At 43.1% G+C, this 26,480-nt stretch overlaps 1 protein-coding gene across 4 annotated transcripts in view; it reads left to right on the top strand.

Moving 5' to 3' along the window:
- KLF12 (KLF transcription factor 12) overlaps positions 1-26,480 on the top strand; it is a 227,251-nt gene that overhangs the window by 117,271 nt on the left and 83,500 nt on the right. For all 4 annotated transcript variants that reach the window (XM_081907345.1, XM_081907342.1, XM_081907343.1 and 1 more), the window contains exon 3: positions 14,565-15,102. In XM_081907345.1, coding sequence (XP_081763471.1) covers positions 14,565-15,102 — 538 coding nt within the window. The remainder of the gene's footprint in view (positions 1-14,564; positions 15,103-26,480) is intronic.

The following is a 26,480-nucleotide window of genomic DNA, read 5'->3' as shown; positions in this document are numbered from 1 at the left end:
AAGTCTATGTGGCCTGGGCCCTTGCGTGTCGAGGTCCCCAGGTCCACCCCAATAACTCACACATCACACAGAATTTTTGTTTAAGGTTTTTGGCATAATTTTGGCCACAACTTTATTAAAATACAAATTTGTGAGTTGTTGCTTAGGCATTGGTTGCGACTATCTGCCCCCACCATGGGGGACAGACTGACATTCCGCACGATGCGAAAGTCAGAATGGGGGAATACACTTGGGGGTTACGCGGAGCAGGGAACCTGCCCTCACCCCAAATGCAACCAGGAGCTCATTGCTATGGCCCGAGCCCCCTTGACAGAGTGGACAAGCAATAGTTAGCCCCCGATTCCTTTAACGGAATCCCTTGCAGCAGCAGCATTAGAGGGGCAGGCACAGCCAATCCATGCCCCTCAACCAACCAAACCATAAACCAATGCCTAACCGCAACCTTACAAGTTGTGACGATTTGCTACGCAGTAGGCAAAAACCAAATGGCCCCAGCCAATCAGCCAGATGGACAAAATTCCTACCAGGCCCCCGCTCCAAAGCAGACGACCCCATGACAGGCATAGCAAGGTCAAAGCGAACAACCCTATTCTAGGAAGGGAGGGACGGGCAATCCGCTGCATGGGCGAAAAGAGGAAGCCCTAGCCTCGTGCAAGGAGTTTGAGCATTTCTGGCTGTCAATCAATAAATGGCAACATTAATTTCTTCCCAACAACAAGGGAAGCCCCAATCGCATCAGTGGCCAACGATCAGTTAGCCCGCCCCCAACTTTGGAGTGTCCTGGCGGCCCCCACCGCAACACGTGCTCTCCATGAAGGAGAACACGCTTTATCACTTATGTGTGCCACAGCCATGCCTCCCCACTGCCCTCACGTTCAGGATACAGAAGATGTTTGCTTTTCTGTTGCTGCTTGGGCAAGTGTAATTGAGAGTGTTGAGAAACTGATACTTTCCTCTTTGCCTTCTTAGGGTAAGGAAGTAAACATTAGGAGGTGTTTTTTTAGCAACAGTATTCTCTGGTACAGAATACCAACACCTCTTTCTTTCTGCCTATTCCAGCCATTTTGTGCTGGCAGCCATGGCGTTTTTCTCAATATATGAGTACCAGAACCTCATTTTTATTTTATTTTTTACTGGCTCTCCCTCTTCATTCAGATGGTTGTTTTGGTATGCGTTTTACTTCGTATTTTACTATTTAATTTCTAAGCTGCCCTGAAAAATACTTCCGCCAAAGGCCACCGTATCAGTTCTTTCAATAAATTAATTATCTAGAAGTATTTTAAAAGGCTTCTGCTATCAGCCAATGTTTCCTAGCCTATAATGGTTGCTGAAGGCTGCTAGAACATTGAAGCTACGGAGGCATTTGCACTCTGATATAAATGATTTGCTGTTTCACGTACCCAAAGCCAAGCAAAAATGGTATATAATTCATCGGTCTCTGTGGGGAGAGGTAGAGCCCAGCAGCTGTCTATGCATGCTAGACCCTAAACCAAGCCTGCCCACATACTTACTGAACATCAGGCCTTTAGGCTGGAGTCTGCTGATAACTACTGCCGCTTTGTTCATATTTAACCAGCGTCCTTTCTCTTTAAAGAAGCCGAGCAAACTAATGAGGACCCGCAAAGATGCATAAACAACAGCCCTTCAAATAGTGATGAATGTCCTCAGCCACAGAGGTGGCTAAACCGGTGAGGAAGTGTGGGCAATTAATTGTTCTTCGGAAATCTGAAGCAATGAACTAGAAACCTGACCTATCACGGTCATGCCACCTGGGTTCAGTGAATATGTACCACACAGTATTGTCCCCAGAGAAGCCCCATATTGGAGTAATTTGAGACGATTTTGATGATGTGAAAGGAAGCAAACACTGGTGTCCGCCCACCTTGAACGCATCCTTATGCGAGGTAGATTGAAAAGGGAATTCTTCAGTCGACTTGCTTATTTACCATTCACTGCAGGTGTATGAAATATGAGCTCGTCTGTTGAGGTGGTGGAGGGAAAACATCCCTTTGACCTTGAAGGAAGGCCTCTGGGTCCCGACAAACATAATGCAAAATCAGTAGAACTGTTATGACCCATTAACTATCTTGGAAGTGTGTAGGATGTCTGAGCTGACATTGCCGTAGATGTAAAGGTCAAGCTAAAATGTCAGTGGAGCTGCTGCTGCAACATTATTTGTGACTCAGTTTAGCATGTACAGGGAGCCGGGCTGACTTTATTATATAATCATAGAGTGTTCTTAGCAAGGAGGATTCCCAGAATAAAGAGCAGCTTCTATCTTTAGCAGCACTGTTTCTTTTGACATGGTAGTACAGACTGTGATCACACAAAAGCACACCCCATTCAACTGGAGCGCTTCCTCAGTAATATTTTTACTCTTTTTTCATATAGAAAATTACATTTGTTGCTCAACAGTTATATTCAAATTCAACAACACTAGTGACTTGTCACTCACCCAACATGGATGTTTCTAACCCAAATTACCGTATTTTTTGCTCTATAAGACGCACCAGACCACAAGACGCACCTAGTTTTTGGAGGAGGAAAACAAGAAAAAAAAATATTCTGAATCTCAGAAGCCAGAACAGCAAGAGGGATCGCTGCGCAGTGAAAGCAGCAATCCCTCTTGCTGTTCTGGCTTCTGGGATAGCTGCTCAGCCTGCATTCGCTCCATAAGACGCACACACATTTCCCCTTACTTTTTAGGAGGGAAAAAGTGAGTCTTATAGAGCAAAAAATACTGTACATACAACTGTGTTTTAAGGTTCCGTCTTATTTAATTTTACCCTCTCTAACATGTTTCTTAATATATTCTGTTGTTTCCTTCCTCCAAACCTTCTCATTCAGAAGATACAAGTCTCTCTTCCTTCCTCCTGATCAAGCAGATGTAGCGTTGACTCACTGGTCAATAACAACAACAACATCTGGCTGGGTTTCCCTAGCCACTCTGGGTGGCTTCCAACAAAATAATAAAATACAATAGTCCAAACATTAAAAGCTTCCCTAAACAGGGCTGTCTTCAGATGTCTTCTAAAAGTCTGGTAGATATTGTTCTCTTTGACATCTGGTGGGAGGGCGTCCCACAGGGTAGGTGCCACTACCGAGAAGGCCCTCTGCCTGGTTCCCTGTAACTTGGCTTCTTGCAGGGAGGGAACGGCCAGATAGCCCTCGGCACTGGACCTCAGTGTCTGGGCAGAACGATGGGGGTGGCGACGCTCCTTCAGGTATACTGGACTATTCAAACATCATCAATTGACTCCCTATTATTTGATCACAATTAAGATTCTGTGATGTCAGAAACACCTATAGGGCCTGATAATAAGGCATTAGAGTCCTCTCTTCCCTCATCTCTTAGAATATGCCATCAGGGTGGGAAAGGCAATTTCTGCACCAAAAGCAATCCTGAAACCACACTAAAGTGGACCTGACCGGGTTCATAGAAATTCAGAGCTATGTAATCTGAGGCAGGGTGTTCTCAGTGCTTTCCCCCTAGAAAAACAGATGCCGGTACTCACCATGAAGTTGTTACAGAGTAAGGGCCACCGTTCTTAACAATAACCCCCTGGGAAAAAAGCACTGGATGTTCTTATACAGAAAATATTGTGTGTGGTCCAAGAGACATTAGTTTAGATTGTGTGAGAAGCACCTATATTCCTAACTGGTTGAATTCCTGTATGTTGCAGATTTTGATTATCGTGGGGAAATTGTTGATCCTGCTATAGGTGAAAGTTTACTGAGGTTTGCTTGAAGACCTGGGCTGACGTACTAGGCACTGTCAACAAAGCAGCAGAAACATCTCTGTGTTGCCTGTGTAACAATTTCCAGGGCAGTCTCCTTCACCACCCTCCAAGAAAAGGGTGGATGTTATCTAGCCACCCAGTTTCATCAGCAAAAGTGTTCCCCCGCTTCCCTGAAGATTGAACGCACCCATGCTGTTTAGTGGGGATCAAAAGAAATGACTCATCATTCAAAATAGGGACTCTGCTCCTTTGGGCTGACAAACACGGAGTCATCGCTTTTCTGTTCCCCTGGTTATGCATTTGCTGCTTCACTAACTTTTCCAAAAGCGAAATGGTGTTAAGCAAAAGAGATTATTCATTCCTCATTGATTTAAATAAATACTGTCCGTACGAAGATGGTTCGGGTGGAGGAAAGGAGTTGACGTACTTCCAGAAAGCCTCCATAGCTGGAACACAGTTTGCATGTGTGCTTTTAAGTTCACAGTTTCTAGCATAGATGTCTTAAATTACTTCTCAAACAAGGTCGAATGGAAACCTGTTGTCCTGAAGGGGCCAAGCTGCATGTTGGTTTGCCTTTACACTTCATTAGGTATTTTCCATGCAAACAGAATTGACAGTTATGGATGTAGTTCAAAGGCTCCGTACCTTGTAACTTCACTGCGGGTTCCACAGGTTGTTGTTCTGTGTGTACTTAACACCTTAAGGTTGTGATCCCAAGGTGCTTTCTTGGAAGTATGGTCTCTTTAAAGAATTAAAGTTTAAAAGAATCCCTGTACAGATAAACTCAGCCCCCGGCATCCCTCTGTCAGCCATCTTACACAGAAGCATCCCTGAGAACCCCAATTGTGTATTTCCACCCGTCTGTTTCTGACGTTCTGGAAAACTGTGCTAAAGGCCTCCTTGACCCACTGGTGCATTCTAATTCTGAGTTACAGATAACCAGAACCGTGTGTGTGTTTCTATTTGTTTGTGTCTGCTCATATATTTTTCTGCTATAAAATAAGTTGAGTGAAAGCTTTTTGTATGGGACTTGGGGTCTTTTGCCTTTTTACTTGCTGATGGTGTTACCCACAGGCTGTGGCAAGGAATACTTTCCTTCTTTAAACACACACACACACACACACACTAAATACAGTGATACCTTGGGTTACAGATGCTTCAGGTTACATACGCTTCAGGTTACAGACTCCGCTAACCCAGAAATATTACCTTGGGTTAAGAACTTTGCTTCAGGGTGAGAACAAAAATCGTGCTCCGGCGGCTCAGCGGCAGCAGGAGGCCCCATTAGCTAAAGTGGTGCTTCAGGTTAAGAACAGTTTCAGGTTAAGAACGGACATCTGGAACGAATTAAGTACTTAACCCGAGGTACCACTGTATGTTTCTCTCCTTGAAGAGAGATGTTTTGCAAATCTCCATGTTCCAGCAACATCCGGGATAAGTTATTGTAGTGTGTTGTATATGGCGGTTGCCTTTTGGAAAACGTTTGGGAAAGGAAACCAGCCCCTGACGTGCAAGTGGGCCGTTAACTAGGCTCAACCCCTATGGGCAGGATCACAGTTTTATTAAAAGATTTGCACTAGCTGCTGGTATGGTTCCAGGCTCAGTTAAAAGCATTGGTCTTGTCTATAACACCCTCGACAATGTGGGTCTAGAGCATCTTCATGATCCTATTCCTTCTGCATGAAGCTCCCTGCCAATTAATAGCTTCCTCAAAGGCCTTTCTCCCATCTTTGAAAGTGATATGGGTGACACTGGAGAAAGGACATCTTCCGTACTGATGCCAAAAATATGGAAGCCCCTTATACCAAAATTTCGTTATACCAAAATTTCGTAGCTGGTGGTGGAGCCTGCTCGCCGTTAAATTTTGGCATAACCCCTATCTACCGCGCTCCGTCCTACTTAACATCGCTTATGGCCGCGTCTCACCGATATGCCTTCATTAGAGCTAGGTTCAATGTCTTTACAACAAACGTGCTGAGACATGGGCCAAGTCTCTTCAATGTGTGCTTGTGAAATGAAAACATCTGAATCTCTACATCATGTTATGTTTATCTGCCCTTTGTACAGTTCAGCCCGTGCTAGTATACTAAACTCCATAATCCAGCCTATGGCCGACAAACCAGTAGACCTACAGCTTGCCTGGGTTCTTCAAGATGTAGATCCTTATATTACCCTACAGGTTGCTAAATTCCTTACAGCCGTCCTCTCGTACAAGAGACGGAATGGAATGTTAGCTGATTATTGATAGTTATAAGAATTTTCTATAATGACATCAGATATTGATTTTAGTGTAGTGCCTAAAATTTTTAATCTTAATCTTAAACTTTTCTTATGAATGGCTAATATCTGTCCTTGTGAGTTGTGAATTGCGTTATACTATTTGTGGTTTGTACGACTCTGCTGTTTTATTTGATTTGTTTTGTTGTGTTGTGTTTCATGATGGGCGTAAAGCCGAATAAACATTTTGATTGATTGGAAGCCCCTTGGAACGTATTTGCCTTGTACTTTCATTGCTATCTTTTAGCTGCTAAGCAAAGTCCATCCTGTTCTTTTCTACCCTTAATGGAATCTGAGGTCCTTTTCAGTTGCCTTTTTGTCTGGGTTATGTTGGCCTGAGTGTTTTATCTGCTGTTTTGATTTCCCATTCCCTGGCGTTGCTTGTTTTTGTTCTGTTGCATTTTACTGTAGATTATGGTTCGGTTTAGTTTTTAAATGTAAGCTGTCCTGAGACCATCCTGGCAAAAAGCAGAGTATAAAATGCTAGAAATAAGTCAGCGTCCAAGGACAATTTCACACAAAGCCCTGACCTGCATATCCTGCATGTATCAAGGTGAAGGAACCAGTTCTCTAATTTGGTTTTCTCTGTCATAGGGCGTTTAGTGTGAACGGCAGCCTATACATGCACCCTTCTGTCTGAGTAGGCCTTGTTAAGGCAACCTATCTCCCCTTTTTGGCAGATCAAATGTATGCGCAAATGTCCCAGTTCACGGAAAGGTCCTATGCATGTTTGAGGCTCATGCTTACAGTCCAGCATGTGCAGGATGCGAGGTGGCGCAGTCATGTAACTTTAGGCCAGCCTTTCTCAACCTTGAGTCCCCAGATGTTGTTGGACTACAACTCCCATCATTCCTACCCATCAGGGATGATGGGAGTTGTAGTTAAGAACATCCGGGAACTCAAGAAAGGCTGTGGACTTAATAGTATCATGGGAAGTGGCGGGTGGGGCTGTCTTTAGATGATAATTACTTCTCCTTCCTTCAAAATTCAGAGACCCCTTATCCAATCTGCTGAGTGGGGCCTGAACTTCTGCCCCCAAGCCCTGCCCTGTGAGTGTGTCGCTAATCTCATTGTGAACTGGTTTAAAGGTACTTCATCTGTGTATACATAAGAGGTTATTAGTAAGCACTGCTTCTCAGACGTCTCACAATCAGTTTCCCTCTCATGGTATGTTTGTCTATGAAGCTTTTGTGTAGACAGTGAAGATGCTATTCATATTTCACAAGGCTTTGCATTTCTGACAGCACAGAATATTGCCTTCTTGTTGGGTAGCATTTGCAGGCTGGGCAGATTCCACGCACTTGTCATTTGGATCCGTCCTGACAGCTTCCTGAAAACACTCTGAAAGACACCCTCATTCCTGGGAGTTATGAATCACGGTTTGAAGTTATGGCCATTTCTGTGTTAAGGCTAATCGGAGAAGGATTTCTATTAATAATAAAGTCTAGCATCACTCATAACTTTCCAAGCGAGAGCCTTATTGAACTTAACGTGAACTTAAAGATCCTCTTTGAAGAGGAACCTTTGATAGGGTGGTTGCCACATTGATGTACACACCATACAGCATGTCTCACGTCCATTTCCTAAGATATATTCCATGTCTCTGAAAGGCTATAGTGAGTGCTTTTATGCAGGGCATAACTGGTTTTGTCTAGCAGTGACAAATATGTCCCTCTGTGACCATCATTCTTTTTTCAGGAATGAACTGAAGATGCAGTTTTGAATGTGTTACTTTGAGTATTTCATCAATATTTGCCCCATCAAAAGTGTTTTGTGGATTATGGTTCCACATGTAACAGACTCTGAAGGCAGAATTGAGTGCAAGATGATACTGTTAAGGGGGTATCCCAGCCTTTTTGTGGTAATTCCAGGATTCCTGACCCCTCCTCCCATTTTTTTTAATTAATTTTTTTTGGGGGGAGGGGCTCGTAGCTAATGTTAGTTCTACTCAGAATAGGCTCACTGAGATTTATGGGTACAGTTGTTTTCAGTGAGTCTACTCTCAGCAGAATTTCATTGGAGACAACCCATATTTTATAGGGTGGCTGGGCATACTGCAAAATGAAGTGCTGGAGAAACCCAGCCATTCACCTCATAATTTCCAAGAGGCAACTGTACAAATAAATGACCATATGCAGATTTCATGCAAATTTGGGTCATGGTTCTGCCCCATGAGCTTTTTAAGTGCTTGTAAAAAATTTTCTGTTCATTCCTGGGTATAGCAAAATAAAGGGACGAAAAAAAAGACTGAGGGGGTATGTTGGATGCCAAGAGTAAATTTCACAACAGGGGCTTAATTCTGCTCCAAACTGGATTTTTCTTGTCATTTGTCTTGGCACTCTCATAGTGGAATCTTGCAATACTGATTTATTGTTTGTTTTTGCCTCTGTTTTATTTTCCCTTATCTTAATATGAGTTGTCCAATATACCCCAACAGCTATTATATTATGCAATGCTTTTGGAATGTGACACCCATTAATGATGTTATTTTTCTGTTAAGCTGGGGCCATTTTGAAATCAACCACAAACTTCCGTTCCAACCAGGACTTTAAAGAAGTCTGTTGGATGTCAACAGAAGCAGATTTTTAAAAAGAATGAGGGTTTTAAGAAAAAGATGAAGGAAGGCTAAACTGCAGCCCTAGTTTTAAGACAATGAAACCGTCCAAAATGCTGCTGTATTGTGTTAAGGGTGCCTCGGCCAACCTGACATCCTTGAGATGTTTTGGACCACAACACAGGTTGACGAAGGCTGCACTGAGGAGTCTCTTGAATGGCCAAATTTCATGGTCATGCGAAACAGCCTGCTAATACAAATTTCTTACAGGGTTGGTTCAAAACCGTATTTATAATTTTGTGTTTGTTTTTGTGTCAAAAAGACCTCACCTGTTGGTTCTCCTTGTTGGTGTTCCTGCACAAAGCAATGGTCCTCTTTTTTCTTTGCCCTCATTATCCCAGCCCCCTCAAGTGTCCCGATTAAATTGAAACATCATGAATTGACATAAGCCGCCCAATCCCAAATGCCCCGATATGTTATCCTCTTCTGACGTTGTCCTCATCTTCCATTTAATGTGATCTACCCACATGATGTCTCACAATGCTACATGTGAAACGATGACATCATGGAGGCCTGTAAACAAAATAACATCTTATGCCACAGTGAATCAGATTAGATAAGAATTTAAGATAAGAGCTGTGCTGGATCAGGACAAAGGTTGCTCTAGACCGGGGTCCTTTTACTGCTAGCCTACAGTTTCATGTGAATGAGTATTGGCCTAGTTGACAACGTTCAGAAGTTCCCAAACTGCTCCTGCTGCTGCTGTGGTGGCGAGGAGACAAACCAGAAGCTGGCTTTGTGCAAACCACGTTTCCCCCAAATAAGCCGCAGTCAGGAAGCCAAGCAAACTTTATTTAGGGTGCTTGTGGGATTTTCTGTCTCTGGTGCCAGAGCAACTTGCTCACCAGTCTTTACTGGGTGAGGTGGCATTCACTGTTCTGCTTCAGGCACTGTGCAAAAGATGACCCTCCAAGCGTCCCTGTTTTCCAGGGACAGGCCCAGATTTACGGAAGCTGTCCCAGCTTCTGATTTGATCCCAGAATGTCCCGCTTTTCCTTAAAGGTAATGGTAAAGGTACCCCTGCCCGTACGGGCCAGTCTTGCCAGACTCTAGGGTTGTGCGCTCATCACACTCTATAGGCCAGGAGCCAGCGCTGTCCGCAGACACTTCCGGGTCATGTGGCCAGCGTGACAAGCTGCATCTGGCGAGCCAGCGCAGCACACGGAACGCCGTTTACCTTCCCGCTGGTAAGCGGTCCCTATTTATCTACTTGCACCCGAGGGTGCTTTTGAACTGCTAGGTTGGCAGGCGCTGGGACCGAACGACGGGAGCGCACCCCGCTGCTGGGATTCGAACCGCCGACCATGCGATCGGCAAGTCCTAGGCGCTGAGGTTTTACCCACAGCGCCACCCGCGTCCCTCTATTTTCATCAGAGAAATGTTGGAGGGTATGGAGTTATGCAAACAACAACAACCCTCCACTGAGCTAAGGAGATAAGTAACTATACAACCTTTAGAAGATGTCTGATGGCAACCTTGTATTGTGAAGTGTTTTTTTAAATGTTTAATGTTTTATTATGGTTTTATATATGTTGGAAACTGCCCATAGTGACTGCGGCAACCCAGTCAGATGGGTGGGGTATAAATAATAAAATTATTATTGGAATAGGAGGGTTTGCAAAAGCAGCACAGTTGGTTAGAGCATGGTGCTGATAATGTCAACGTTGCATTTTCTATCCCTGCATACAGTGGTACCCTGGGTTACAGATGCTTCAGGTTACGGACTCTTCAGGTTACAGACTCAGCTAACCCGGAAATAGTACCTCGGGTTAAGAACTTTGCTTCAGGATGAGAACAGAAATTGTGTGGCAGCGGCGCGGCGGCAGCAGGAGGCCCCATTAGCTAAAGTGGTGTCTCAGGTTAAGAATAGTTTCAGGTTAAGAACGGACCTTCAGAACGAATTAAGTTCTTAACCTGAGGTACCACTGTATTTCTGCCTTGCCAGGGATTGGATTAGATGATCCTCAGGGTACCTTCTAAGTCTACAGTTCTGTGATTCTATGATTGTGGAATAGGACACCCCTATTTCCGTTGGAGAAATGTCGGAGGGTGTGCAAAAGCATCACAGCATGGCTCCCTCGATTTTTCCAGAGGAGTGAGAGAGGCCCACAAGCGCCAGAGTCTCATAAGCAGGTGGATATTCCCAGAAAGCATTGAGTGAATAGGCCTGCAGGCAGCCATAGCATCGTATCCAAGCACGGCTTGCTTTCTCCGCCTTTCCTTGCCGCTCTCCTTTGAAAATAATCATATCATATCTCATTGGGTCATAAAGAACTTGATTTATTGAAGCCAATTCATGAGACACTAAATCATTTCAATAAAAACAGCTGCATTTCACAGCTTTCGGTTTTATCCCATTAAAATTTCAAGTCTATAATATGCAATTATGTGTATACTCAAAGTAAAGATATTATTTTCTGTGTGGGGGAAAAAAAAGGAAGTATAAATTTCTCCCCCTTAATTTGTAATATATTCAGGCTTGACAGTACTAATTTGCACTGCAAAGTAATTTGGGCATAAGAAGCATATGTCAACATGAGGAGTAGCTGCAGTTTTGTCTCTGGAGGATCACTTAAATCTGTCTTGTTACAGATATACTGTAGTTGATTTGCTCGTCTTAATTTTTGACCCAATAATGATAATTTATGAAATTCAGATCCTTCTTTTTCTTCTTCTTCTTCTGAGAATTTGCAATACTTGGGAGGGTAGAAAAGGCAGGGAATATGCCTTATAATTAATTTCTGGTCATAGGACTATTTAGTGAAAGAGGAGACATCCCAATGTCATGTTTTGCGATGCAGGTACATGCTACCCAAATTAAAGATGTGAAAATAGCACTCCATCGTAATTTATATGGAATAATGGGATTGATTTGCGGGGGGGGGGGGGTGTCCAGAAATTGAATCTGGATTCTGAATTAAGGTTGGAATGAAGGCCTTGAGTCTTGCTCAACCTGAACATAGGTTGTAGGACATAAAACAAAGACATAAACATGTTACAGACCCTATTTCGGCCTTAATAGTTCAGGATAGGTTGCTCCTCTATGTTGTGGCCAGTTATCCATTGCCAAAAAAGAGGATTTGCAACATTCCCCACTCAAAAAAGTGGGGAGGACATCATTTTGCATATAATTTGTATATGGTAAATTATATGTACGGTGGTACTTCGGATTACTTCTGACCAAACTGCGGGAGGCAGTGGAAGACAGGAGTGCCTGGCGTGCTCTGGTACATGGGGTCACGAAGAGTCGGACACGACTAAACGACTAAACAACAACAACTTCGGGTTACAGACGCTTCAGGTTACAGACGCTTCAGGTTACAGACTCCGCTAACCCAGAAATAGTACCTCGGGTTAAGAACTTTGCTTCAGGATGAGAACAGAAATCGCGCGGCAGCAGCGGGAGGCCCCATTAGCTAAAGTGGTGCTTCAGGTTAAGAACAGTTTCAGGTTAAGAACGGACCTCCGGAACGAATTAAGTTCTTAACCTGAGGTACCACTGTATAGACACACATTTAGAAATAATTGCTATGCTTTAATTATTTAAAGCATAGAATACTATAGACACCAGATGACTTGTGTGCTTTCTCAGACTAAGTGCCAATAGCTGTTGTTGGGCCACTCCAAGACCTCCCACTTTTTATGGTTCCTTATTTGCAAACCGGACTTGGACTAGATAGCCCTCAAAGGGAGGACACCTTCAAAGAGAAGACTATTATAGAAAAGATAGCCAACGTGGTGTTCTCAGATGCTGTTGGAGTCTGCCGTCATCATCCCAAAACATTGGCCATGCTGACATGGGCTGATGGGAGTAGGACTCCAACAGCATCTGGAGTTCTCCAGATTGAGCATCATTGAACCACACTGTAAACCCTCAATTCCTTGTTTCATCAGAAATGATGATGAGATAGCGATGAGATGGGAAGTGTGTACATACACAGGCAAGGATGCTTTTACCAGACCACCTACAACCCTTGAAAATCTATGATCCCCAGTCTCTAGTCTAGACGTACTGTTCTTTGCAACTGGGAGCAGCTCTGTTCATTTCATGTTGGGCAACAGCGCTGAGGGTTCGAAGTCTAGCTCATGTTTATCTTCACATCAGCTCTAGAGCTTTGTGTAGGCTTGGGTTATGGAGAGAAACTAAGCCTTTGAGGTTTATGTGGGTTGTGATTTCAGCCTTAATGTGCTTATCGCTCCTGAAAATCTGGCCCCAAATTCCTCCCAGAACGCCTTACAAACTTGAAGAAATACTTGCAACTAGAGTTGACGTTCACCATCTGCAATGTTGAGAAGGGAGTCTGACCTCCCACTGAATATGAGGATGTGATTCAGCTCGGAACATGATGTACAGATATGGGTAAAAGTGAAATGAATCAACTGTTTAAATAGGGGGTAAGGAAGGATACAAGAGACTTCTGAGTAAATATGAGTTGGGCGTTAGCAATGCAGCAACAGAAACCGCTTCACCTTAAAAACAGCTCACATCTGCAGCGAGGTGGTACAAGAGAACATCTCTGCTGATGTTTTGAGACTTCTCTGTAAAAAAGAAAGTTGTTGACAAAGATGTTCACAATGGCTTAATTAATTTGAAATATTCAAATATTATCAATTCACACGAATGATTGTTCCTCAGAACTTCCTGGTAATGTTTGGATAATGACATTGTGCTGTAATGAGATTCTATTGTAATGAAGAACAAACCGAGTGGAGAAATAAACTAGTGACAAGCTAAGGGCTGATGTGCCCATGAGCCACCAGTGGAAAATGTGAGGTGGAGCTCACCTAGTTCAGAGATGGAAATGCAACAGTTTTCGACTTGCAAACAGGGCTGACTTCTTATATTTCTATGCTGCTTTTCATTCAAATGAATCGCAAAGCAGCTTATAAACAATACGCAGCAATAACTTAATGGAGCGTAATAAAACATCACAAATACAATACAGATCATAGAATAATTATCAAATCATCAGTAAAACAATTACAACCTATAAATCACTATTATTCACAAAACAAATAAAAGAATAAGCTAAACAATACAATTACAACAAAAGTCAGTCTGAAGGGACTTTAGGTAAACAACTATCTGACGTTTAGAAGACATCTGAAGGCAGCCCTGTTTAGGGAAGTTTTTAATGACTGATGTTTTAATGTATTTTTCATCTTTGTTGGAAGCCGCCCAGAGTGGCTGGGGAAACCCAGCCAGATGGGTGGGGTATAAATTTATTATTATTATTATTATTATTATTATTATTAAATATTTCATCTTTTCCCTCCCCCTCACCACTGTGGTACCCTCCTTGTAAACAGAGACAGCATCAGCAAGTACAGGCACCCCATTTGGGAGCGGGGTGTAACTTCTATAGTTACCCTTCATACCCAGACAGCATGAAGGCAGATCCAGCGGAAGAAAACATTTTTACTAGAGCAGCAAGAGAATGGTACTCAGCCCAGCTCAGAAGCATTCTGGGAAAATGAGAGTGGGGTGGGGTAGCTGTAGTCTCTCGCTGAGTACTCAGAGGGTCTCTGGTTGATTCCCCAGGGAGGGCTGCGGGTGTTCCCTGCCTGAAACCCTGGAAAGCTTTTGCCAGCCAATGTAGACAATAGAGCTAGATGAATCAATGATTTGACTCAGTCTAAGGCAGCTTCCCATGTCCTTATGTTCATTTCAGAGTGCCACTAGTGCACCTCCTTAATAGAAAAGCTGAAAATAAAAAATAAAAAGAGGCAGTGACTGACATGATCCCCAGTCAACCCTTTATCAGGACCTGACGTTGGGCCTCTTTGAAGCAGCCGCCCTTTCCTTGCCTGCTTGCCCTTCGTTTCAATGATGATGCTTAAAATAAACATACACACTGTTATCATCCGAGTGTTGTTTTTTTGCATTGGCTCCTAGATGGTAATGGTCTGTTTCCCTTTCCTTCCTCCCACAGTCTCCAAACTCTCACAGTTACCCAGATATGGAAGCTGTACCTCTTTTGCTGAACAGCATGAAGGCAGATCCGGAAGAAGACTCTTTGTCCACAGACCATTTCCAAACGCAAACTGAGCCAGTGGACTTGTCGATAAACAAGGCCCGGTCATCCCCCATCGCTGCTTCGTCTTCGCCTGTGTCCATCACCGCCTCGGCATCGTCTCCTTCTTCCACTTCGACATCCTCTAGTCGGCCAGCTTCGTCACCCACAGTAATAACGTCCGTCTCTTCAGCATCTTCTGCACCGTCAGTATTAACGCCAGGCCCGCTGGTGGCATCTGCATCAGGTGTTGGAGGGCAGCAGTTTTTGCACATAATCCACCCAGTACCCCCGTCCAGCCCCATGAACCTACAGACCAACAAAATGAGTCACGTACATCGCATCCCAGTCGTGGTGCAGTCGGTACCCGTGGTCTACACAGCGGTGAGATCACCAGGGAATGTGAACAACACTATCGTAGTACCGTTACTGGAGGACGGGAGAAGTCATGTCAAAGGTACGGTGCCCATCCCCCCTCCCCCCAGGTGTGAAATGTACTTGAATTTTAAGAAAGGTGAAGCCCAGACTAACTAGTAGCTCATGCTACTATTAGAACACCCAATCGTTTTGCAAGCCTATGGGAGCTTTTCCTTCTTATCTTACATGTGGAAATGTAAGACTGGAGACAAACACTTGTTAACTGGAGAAGCATGGGGGAAATATCAAATATTAAGCCAGAGGGCTAGCATGAGAGAGTGTCTACAGGACAACTGCCAAGTGGGGAGACTCGAAATTAAATTCCACCATTGCGCTGGGAACCATCCAGCTCAACCGAAGATCTGCTGGATCCTAACCCCAGTCATCCCAGCAGATCAAGCCACAGGATTGTTCTCTCAGTGTCTGTATATTTAGCAGAATGCCAGAAAGGGACATAGGCTGGCCACCAGATTATAAATCTGGATAATACAGGCTTCCTGATCAGACTGCCTACTACATGTGTACAGCTGTACCATATATAAGCTCCTCTTTCAGATGTTGCTTCAAATATGTGGACACGGGCGATAAAGAGTTGGTGGCTTGTGGATGTTGGGGGTGGGATTAGTTTGGACTTCCATATGTCCGGATTTTCTCGACCGTTACTGGGAGGCAGAAGTTTGGCAAGTAAACCAAAAAACTTCAACAACTTTCGCCGTGTCCTGTGAACGTCAGTGTCAGTGATCTTCTTTCCCTCTCCTCTGTTCATACAAGTAGGGTGTTTTTGTGTGTGTATTTGTGTTTGTGAATAGTCCCAATTTGTTCGTGAAATGGAAGATGTCACAGCCATTGCCATCTTGTGCTTTCCTCCCTCCCTGAGGAAGTCACCAGTAATATAGAGTCAATAGTGGGGTAGGAGAGCTGGAAATGATGCCAATTTATTTCACATCTGGCAACCAATGTGCCCCTTTTGTTTCAGACAGTACATGGGTAGACAAGTATAAAATGTTGGGGGCACAATTTTTTCACAGCCCTCTAGCGTATACAGTGGTACCTCGGGTTACAGACGCTTCAGGTTACAGACTCCGCTAACCCAGAAATAGTACCTCAGGTTAAGAACTTTGCTTCAGGATGAGAATAGAAATCGTGTGGTGGCAGCGGGAGGCCCCATTAGCTAAAGTGATACCTCAGGTTAAAGTCAGTTTTAGGTTAAGAACGGACCTCCGGAACGAATTAAATTCTTAACCTGAGGTACCACTGTATGGTGGCTCACTTAGCAGAAGTAATTCCAGTGTTAACTCTGGAAGTGTATATTCCATTCTCACCAAACTAAGCCTCCTGGAACAAAATATATACCAGGAGGCTTCATTTGGTCAGAATCAAGTATATACTTCCAGAGTGCTTTAAGAATGTGATGCTGGTGATGATGGAGTCAGCGAGCGAGGCATTGTTGCGCCTCTGGATGCTCTAGAACAGGGCTGTCCAACAGGTTGATCGCAATCTCCTGGTTGATCGTGGGGTGTTCCTGGTCGATCCTGGTAGATCTTTGAACCCCCACCAAAAAGCCCCCAAAAAAGCTCAACAACTGTGGCAATGGGTAGATCACTGCCAGTTTTTTAATACTGAGAGTAGATCGCAGACTCTTGGAATGCCCCTGCTCTAGAACATAAGAAGACCCTTGCCAGATCAAGCCAGCCATTCCAACACCTTCTTCTCATAGTGGCCAACCAGATATTCCCATGGGAAGCGCACAAGCAAGAGCACTCTCATCACTTGTGATTCCCTGCAACTGGTATTCAGATGCATAAAATCCCTCTGACAGGGGAGGTAGAACAGAGCCATTGTGGCTTGTGGCCATTCATCGCCTCACCCTCCCAGGAATTTGCTTAATCCTCCTTTTAAGCTTTTCACTTTGGTGGCCATCCCCACCTGTGATAGAGGACCACCCATGATAGACAAACACACTCTCCTAGCCATGTATTGTGAACTGCTGGCTTCTTGACAACACCCTCCCCCCCCCCCTTTTGGAATCCCAGGCAGCTGCAAAACTGGGAGATTTATCAAGCCCTTAGTGCCCCACTATATGTGACTTGGAGGGTTGCATTCAATGTATCTGGTCAGGAGTTTTGCAGGCTTGCTCTACAATTCCCACTATATCAAGCACCATGTGCAAGCTCAAGCATTGAGAGTTAGCAATAGCCCTCCAGGTTTGGATAGGGATGATGGTTGTATTCACGCTGCGGCATAGAGAAGTGGTTTATATAGCAGTGGAACCCAGCTAGTATTCTGCGTGCTGGTTGCACCAAACATCTGCTCAAACTAAGAGGAAAATCTCACACTGGATTTGGCTCTGGTCTTAGCAAGCTTTAAGAATGTGATAACAAAACAGTTTATTAGACATAAAGGTAAAGGGACCCCTGACCATTAGGTCCAGTCGTGGATGACTCTGGGGTTGCGGCGCCCATCTCACTTTATTGGCCGAAGGAGACGGTATACAGCTTCCGGGTCATGTGGCCAGCATGACTAAGCCGCTTCTGGCGAACCAGAGCAGCGCACAGAAACGCCGTTTATTAGACATAATTATCAGCCAAATGATCCTAAGCTAGTACAGCTTGATACTGTTCCATCCGCGACTTGAATTGCGTTTGATTTCAGAAGAAATGGATTTAAAGGAGATTTCTTTAGCTAATTAAAGAGAATAGTTACATAAAGGACAAAGGACAAAGATGCTCTGGTGAGAAAGACCCGTGTGACTGGCCCTGCCTACACCATTCCACTATTTAGATCCTACTTGAAATTAGGAGGGCTACACCTCAGGGAAGATGGCAGGTGAGAGACTTTATCCCGCAAACCAGTTTGCAGGAATGCTCCATAAAATCAGCATGTTCATATATGGTTTTATCTGGGCCAGATTTTTTTTTTCAGGGTAACATTTTTTTTCCTTTTTGCTGTATTGTCTGAGCAGAAGAGACTCCACAAAAATTTCTTCCCACCATTTCCTTGTCTGGTTTTGTATGTGAGATTCCTCCTGGCTGCATGGCCTTGCTTTCGCAAAACAGAAATAAGAAATCGTTCTAGGAAAACACCTTTTGATAGTTTGCCTGTTTATTCACAGGGAGAAACCAAACAATCACAAGCTTTGTAAAGCAGGGTGAATGTCACTTATTTTCTACTTATTTTGTGTTCTGTAGGCTCCTATGATGTAAATAATGGGCCCGCCTGCTAGTTTGTTATGAATAAAAAATCATTTTAAGCTAGAGCTTAATAATTATTTCTTCTTCTTAATTGTATTTCACTATTAATATACTTCTTAAATGTATTTCAGTTCAACAATTACTTTGATAAAATACATATTTTGTTATGTACAAATGGCTTTAGATACCTTTTAGGTCCATAAATTGCCATATAGCATATATTCAACACAAAAAACAGTGACAATTTGTTGTTGACAAAGGACAGCTGGACACATAAAGGGCCCCATTACCTTCAGTAGCTTAGAGCCTCATCAAACCTAAATCCGGCCCTGTAGAGAAGACAGATGTCCCCACCCAGAGTAAAGACCTGAGATACTAGCAGAACATAACATACTTTGTTGTCCCTAGCAGTATATAAAGAGGCAGCTCTTTTAAAGATATTTAGATTTTTTTAATTTTAAAAAAATTCAGTGTTACGTTTCATTAAGGGGTTTTGTAGCAAAAGTGAAGCCTTTGTCACCTATTGGCTGAAATGGTGTGATGTCATAGAATGTTTAGAAAGGTGGACTGCTGAGGAAAGTGTACAGTAATTTAAGGTCCAGCTTTGTGGGCTGACGTTAATGGTAGTTTGGTTGGGTGCAAGAATGGAGGAGTCAAGGTCACTTTTAGATATGTAGAAGTGTCTTGTCTCGAAACCTGGGCTCAGAAAAAGCTATGTCCTGCTGTTGTTCAAATCTGTAATTGCTTTTCTTTCCCCCGGCTTTGTTTTATGTTGGATGGTGAATCAGTTATATATTAGATACTTGATGTGATTTAGGTCTCAACACTCTTGAGAATTCGATTTCCTGTAAATGGGTGTGAGTTCTACAGTGTTCAATTTAAAATGAAAAAGGTTTAACGTTTTTGCTGTGGAAAAACAACAACACACCATCCTCATAGATGTGTATCTGAGTTATACGTAGGTAGGTTTCTGCAGATGTCCAGAGCCTCTATTAATGCTGCATGCCCCTGGCAAATTATTTTGCTCGTGAAATTACTATAAATAATGACTTTGATTGGACAGAGTAATTAATAGCCTATGGTAGATTAGCAACGAAACGCATGTATAGGAGCTAACCCCACCTTCTCCCATCACACAAGCGCACACAGTTAACTGCTTAAACCGCACAGTCCCATAAAATCTCAATAAAGCCTGAAAAACTGTGGAGTATGTGTAATCTTGCTATAAATTGCAATAAAAATTACCCTGTAGACTCTATATTATGATCATTAAGTTCATGGATGCTGCTGCTGTGTACATAAAGTTTTATGGAATAAATCGACCAGTTTTGCTGCCCCTATCAGAAAGCAAGCTGTTTTTGATTTAAAAGTTGATTGGTGTTCTCAGAGCATTTTTCCAAGAGCGCAAACCATTTGTAATGGCCTTTAGTGGAAAGCGGCTTGGGCGCTGGGGTGAGGAGGCCTTGTATATCTGCCCTGCATTGAGAGTACTTTATTATGAGGCCTAGGAGAAGTTACATGTTTTCCGCAAAACGCACATTCGCACAGCTGCTCTGTGTACATTAAATAAACCTCTGCACAATGTCTAATCTCACTGGACTTCATTTGGAGTATATTACGTCTCCCTGTATTTGTTTGAAATGCTAAGCAGTATATTTAATTTTGTACTTTCTCCCCCCCCTGCATCCCTTCTCTGCCCAATGGCGGGATGATGCTTTCATTCTCCAGGAACTATGTGGTTTATCCCAAAATCCTGTTGTTGACATATTTATCACCTCCAGAAAACACTCTTCTCCCCTTCCCTCACATTATTATTATCACAGTCACACCTCGGGTTAAAGTAGCTTCAGATTTAGCATTTTCAAGTTGTGTTCCGCGGTGACCTGGAAATAACGGAATGGGTTACTTCCGGGTTTCACCGCTCGCGCATGCGCAGACGCTCAAAATGACGTCACACGCATGCGCAGAAGTGGCGAATCATGGCAGGCGCGGGTTGCATTCTGCTCAGCATGTGAACGGGGCTCCGGAACGGATCCTGTTCGCATCCAGAGGTACCACTGTGTTATTATTGTTATTAATAATACACCACCCATCTGGCTGGGTTTTCCCAGCCTGGCTTTAGTAAAAGCTTTCTGATTTGTTAAACCATGGTGTGCTGTGACATCCAGATTAGAAAACTGTGGTTTAAACACTTCCTGCAAACCAGGATCAGATCTGCTCAGGCTTGAGAGGCCTAGCTAGCACATCATTAATCCCCTTTTTCTGACAATAAATGGGCAGAGAAAACAGCTAGCCAGAGGAAGCCAGCATTCTCAGATGCTGCCGGCAATCACAGAGGAATTCTAGAAGTATCACCATTGCCCAGAAAGTATGGTTCTGTCTGGCAGACTGAGCAAAGAACATTGAAAGCAAGGTTAGCTGAGAGGTGTGTGTGTGTGTTTGTGTGTGTGTGTGTGTGTGTGTGTGTGTGTGAGAGAGAGAGAGAGAGAGAGAGAGAGAGAGAGAGAGAGAGCGAGCGCAGCATGCCTCCAGTTTTAATCAGAAAAAAGACTACTTTCCAGGTATCAAAAATCCCGGGAACCAGCAATTTAGGAAAAATAAATATTAACTATTATTATTACTTTTATTATTACTACACTCAATAATTTGGTTCTTTCCCATCAGATGGCAATACTTCACCCCAAACAGACTGTATTTCCAGGCATAAAGAAAAACAAGTGTTCTCACAGAGCTTTAAAAACAACCCTCCACCCGTTCTCTTTTGGTTTTCATTGCTTGGTATGATTTTTTTTTTTAAATGCTTTTGCTTCAGAGTAAATTTACATCCTGAGAAATGCAGTCACGCCCACCTTGTGTGTGGGAGTTTATTCCAAATATAGATTGAGATTTGCTTCCGTTCTATAATACCAACCCAGTTTATGGGAATTAATCATCTTTGGTAGCTGCGAGGGATGTCCACAAAGATGTATTAAGCATTAAGCTGCCTTGGATTCATTATAATTCAGGATATCTGGTACAGTAGTAGTCATAAAAATGTTGACATTCAAGATCTCCAAGATTTCAAGTTTCAGTGATGTAATCCTGATAATAGCTTTCCCTGGCCTGTTGCTGAATTCTTGAGCATGAATTGCATTGTTAACAGATTTGGCCTCATATATACACATGTAAGATCAACGGGATCTTTTGGTTTTGAAAGGACACCCCCACCTTTAAAAAAATTCCCCACTGTTAGGAAAATGTACCCTAGCTTTCCAGGTGGAAAACGAGATGATCTGAGGCAATATGCTTTAGTCTGTTTGAAGAAGCAAGGGTAGTCTTCTATGAGCAGCTGTTGTATGGTGGGGTCCCCCTTGGTGATTTAGTCATATGATGCTATCATTTACCTATCATCTCTAGTCAGTCAAATGGATTTGTTGGAAGCCAGTGGTGACTTCAAACGTTATATAACAATACATTTTAGCAGCACCTGGGGTGTATGGCATCTTAGAGGAAGGAGAGCACTTTGGTGGGGGACATATTCTAATACTAATACTAATACTAATACTAATACTAATATATTTATACCCCGCCCACCTGGCTGGGTTTCCCCAGCCACTCTGGGTGGCTGCCAACAGATTATTATTATTATTAATAATAATAATAATAAAGAAATAAAACATCAAACATTAAAAACTTCCCTAAGCAGAGCTGCCTTCAGGTCTCTTCTAAAAGTCAGATAGTTGTTTATTTCCTTGACATCTGGTGGGAGGGCGTTCCACAGGGCGGGTGCCACCACCGAGAAGGCCCTCTGCCTGGTTCCCTGTAACCTCACTTCTCTCAGTGAGGTAACCGCCAGAAGGTTGGACCTCATTGTCTGGGCTGAACAATGGGGGTGGAGACACTCCTTCAGGTATACTGGGCCAAGGCACCAACACTTTGAATTGTGCTCGGAAACACACTGGGAGCCAATGTACCAAGACTGGTGTTATATGGTCTTGGCGGCCACTCCCAGTCATCAGTGTAGCTGCTGCATTCTGGATTAGTTCCAGTTTCCAGGTCACCTTCAAAGGTAGCCCCATCTAGAGTGTGTTCCCCTTCTGGGGTAGTTTGTCCACCTTTGGTCCCCACTCTGCACTCAGCTATCACCTGTGGCTCCTAGAAGCTGTCAGTAGACAACAGCGGCCTCATCCCATCATGGCCATGCTGACTGGGTCATATGGGAGCTGGAGTCCAGCGACATTGGAAGGACCCAATGTTGGCTACCTAATGTGATTTAGTACAGTGGTACCTCGGGTTACAAATACTTCGGGTTACAAACTCCGCTAACCCGGAAGTAGTACCTCAGGTTGAGAACTTTGCCCCAGGATGGGAACGGAAATCGTGCGCCTGCTGCGCAGTGGGGGCGGGAGGCCCCATTAGCAAAAATGCATCTCAGATTAAGAATGGTTTTGGGTTAAGAACGGACCTCCAGAACTACATATGCTCATATGCAAACCTTCTCTGTGTCCCGTTACAACAGAGAAAACCATAAATCCCTCCCTACATTAATTTTGCCTTCAGCAAAACCTGCAAATTGCTTGTGCAAAATTGCTCATCCACACAGTTCTCAGTGAAATGGGTCATTATTCCCTTTCCTCAAATGGGGAAATGGGGCTGAGAGAATTAAACCCGCTACTCCTGGACCCAAGCCCAACTTCCCATCCTATGGATATTATAGATAGTGTCTGCCAGTTATTGAACCACTTATTCCTCTACTTGGGTAGTTTATTAAGGTAATGGTGCTTTGTTATTGATTGGTATTCCAATACTGACATTATTAATTTAAGGGGAAAGAATAGCCCAAGTTTCTTTTCTTCCTTATTCTTCAAGAAAGAAGTTTTCCTCCAATTTTCTGTGTTCTCTTACTGCAATAAATGAAGTGTCTTTGTCTGTTACCAAATCAACTCATGATGTGTTTAATCCAGCCATGCAATTGATAAGTCTACAAAGACATATTAGCCAACACAAGAATTAATTGTGCATATAGAAATCCCAGCTGTTTATCTTACATTTTAGTTCTGGTGTCTAGAAAAGTTGAGGAGGAAATCTAGATATAAGGTTGTGTTTAGCAGTGATGTGGATATAGATAGATATGGATATTATACAAACACATTGGGGGGAAACAAACCCTTGTTTGTTCCTTCAGGATATAAAAAAAAACTTTTTTTTTCTGTATGAGATTAGTTCCCATTTGTTGCCAAATGTGTGTTCTCTAAACTCAATGGGATATTTTAAAAACAGTAACTGATACCCAAACCCCCGCAGTGTTCTGCTGTTTGTTTGTTTGTTTGTTTGTTTGTTTTTGTTTCGCTTTTTGCTTTCAAAGCTGCAAACCTTCTCCAAAACAAATAACAAACATAGGTTCAATTTAAAGTTAGGCCCTGTCTCAAAACTTAATATAACCTGAATGCAAGGCTCAACCTACAACAAAAATGGGTTTGTTTGAACATATTGAGAGACATTTAGTAGCAGCAGCAATAATATTTCATTTATGCATCATTTTCCGTGAGGCATCCTGAAGCGATTTAATATAATAAAATACATACAAGAGTTACCATATTTTTTGCTCTATAAGACACACTTTTTCCCTCTTAAAAAGTAAGGGGAAATGTGTGTGCGTCTTATGGAGCGAATGCAGGCTGCGCATCTATCCCAGAAGCCAGAACAGCAAGAGGGATTGCTGCTTTCACTGCGCAGCAATCCCTCTTGCTGTTCTGGCTTCTGAGATTCAAAATATTCTTTTTCTTATTTTCCTCCTCCAAAAACTAGGTGCATCTTGTGGTCTGGTGCGTCTTATAGAGCGAAAAATACGGTATATATAGTGAAAAAGTTAAAAGAATTACACATATAAAACCAAGTTTGAAACTATAGTTTAAGAAGACACATAGAGAATGTGCCTGTCTGATATGTAATGGGGATGAGTCCCAATGGGTAGGTGATAGGATGCCATCTTCCTATCCTGAAGAAAGGATGAAAGCAGCATTTGGCTGGGCACGTAGCTAATGGGCACCCAGTGAAATTATTTCAGCAGTGGCATAATATGGCGGTGATACTCTGCCTCGATAGTAGCAGAAGTAGTACTACGGGTAGTTAGTATTTGCTTTGTGTTAGATGGTGCCTTTAGGTGGAGATATTTATTGGAAATGTCAGCTTATGCATTGGGTGAGTTTTCATCTGCCAGCCGATAACGGGGGCAGGAAGGCAAGTTGGAGTAATTGGAAAGTGACAGGGCAGTAGCAGTGATTTAGGAAATCACCCCCTTTCACCTCGAAACATTTCCTTCAATCACATCTTATCTTTAGGTCTCTGAGCTTTCTGGTCCCGTTCGGAAGTCCACTTCACTAAATCCCCCAGAAAGGGCAGCACAATTAAAAGTGATGGTAGATCATGGAAAAGCCAGGTATGGCGTAAGCTACTGGGGTGGAGGGGCCGGGAATGCCAGCCAATCAGTCTGCAGACAAATGCAAATCCAGTTGTTGTTGTTGTTGGGGTTATGCATGAATCTAATTATGCACAATCTATACATCATATTTCTGACAGCAGAACTCGCTTATGATTAGAAACTGTAATGGCCCTATGTCAATTCACAAGGCAGGTCATTTGTGTTGTTTGAGGATTATAAACATACTGGGCATGATCTAACAGAAGCTGAACGTTTAAAACATTTACCTGTTTTCTGTCAGTTTTATAACATATACGCAAACAACAGTGGGGTGCTGTGATGGTTTGTGTATGCTCTTCGCAATAAGCACCTTCTGCTCACTCAGAGAGATATTTACAGTTCTTTATTTTACTTTTTTCCAATTTTTTTTATTAATTTTCCAAGTTTATAACAAATACAACACAACACAAAAAAACAAAACATATAAGAAGAAAAACAAACATATAAAATTTCTTCCAATCAGAATCCGAATTAATTTCCATTATTAAGTGACTTCCTCGAATCCTTCCTAGCTGATTTTCATTAAGTCTCATTTTAGCAATTTTCCAATATTCACTTTCTAATATAATTAACTACTTCAAATTACTACCTTTCTTTTCATCATAATCTCAATCCATAGTATTATATAATTCAACATACTTTAATCCTAAACCAATTTAATACTCGCAGGTATTTCCACATATTATATTATAATATTTAGCTAGGTATTCCTTAAATTTCCTTCAATCTTCTTGATATTTCTCCTCTTTCTGATCACGGATTCTTCCAGCTCCAAAAAGTCCAACATCTTCATCTGCCCATCTTCCAATGTGATTTCCAATTTTGGGCTAATAAAATTCTCCCTGCAGTTGTGGCATACAAAAACAATTTAACGTCTTTCTGGGGCAATTCCGTTCCTATTACAGTTCTTTATTTTACATATGTACAAGCAGCACAGTACAATCATGCATCCGAATCGTCAGGTTCAGATTCAGGGAGTGGTCTTCTGCTGCTTCTCCAACAGAAGAGGCAGGGGAGCTTCATGGGACGTCTCTGATCCCTGTGCTTTAGCCCTCTCCTTTCCTGTGCCAAAGGCACAGGCATAGGCTTTCCGTCTGATCCTGAGCTCCCTATGCGGTGCTGCGGCTCTTCTTCAGCAGTGGAGAGCCTTCCCGCCTCCTGGCTCTCTCCCTCTTCCCCTTCCGTCACCTTCCTCTCTGTCTCCTTGTGACTGTTCCCGCTCTCACTCTTCTCCTCCCCCCCCCCCGACTCAAATGCGTTCCTTGGCAGTCCCGTGACAGGTGCAAACTCTTTGGGTTTCTTGGAAGAAATCTTTGAAACACAACTACACATTGAGCTGTCACTAATGCTCCTGCCAACCTAGCAGTTCAAAAGCACGTCAAAAGTGCAAGTAGATAAATAGGTATCACTCCGGTGGGAAGGTAAACGGCATTTCCGTGCGCTGCTCTGGTTCACCAGAAGCGGCTTAGTCATGCTGGCCACATGACCCGGAAGCTGTACGTTGGCTCCCTCGGCCAGTAAAGCGAGATGGGCGCCGCAACCCCAGAGTCGGCCACGACTGGACTTAATGGTCAGGGGTCCCTTTACCTTTACCTTTAATGCGCGTGGGCACCTTGTGATTTCTCTGTAATCTTCCTTGTACTGGAGTGTAGGTGAGGCCCATAACAGTGGTACCTCGGGTTAAGTACTTAATTCGTTCTGGAGGTCCATTCTTAACCTGAAACTGTTCTTAACCTGAAGCACCACTTTAGCTAATGGGGCCTTCTG

The sequence above is a fragment of the Podarcis melisellensis genome (genome assembly GCF_964234715.1).
Source record: "Podarcis melisellensis genome assembly, chromosome: 4".
NCBI lineage: Eukaryota > Metazoa > Chordata > Lepidosauria > Squamata > Lacertidae > Podarcis > Podarcis melisellensis.
This window is presented reverse-complemented; position numbering and strand designations above follow the sequence as displayed.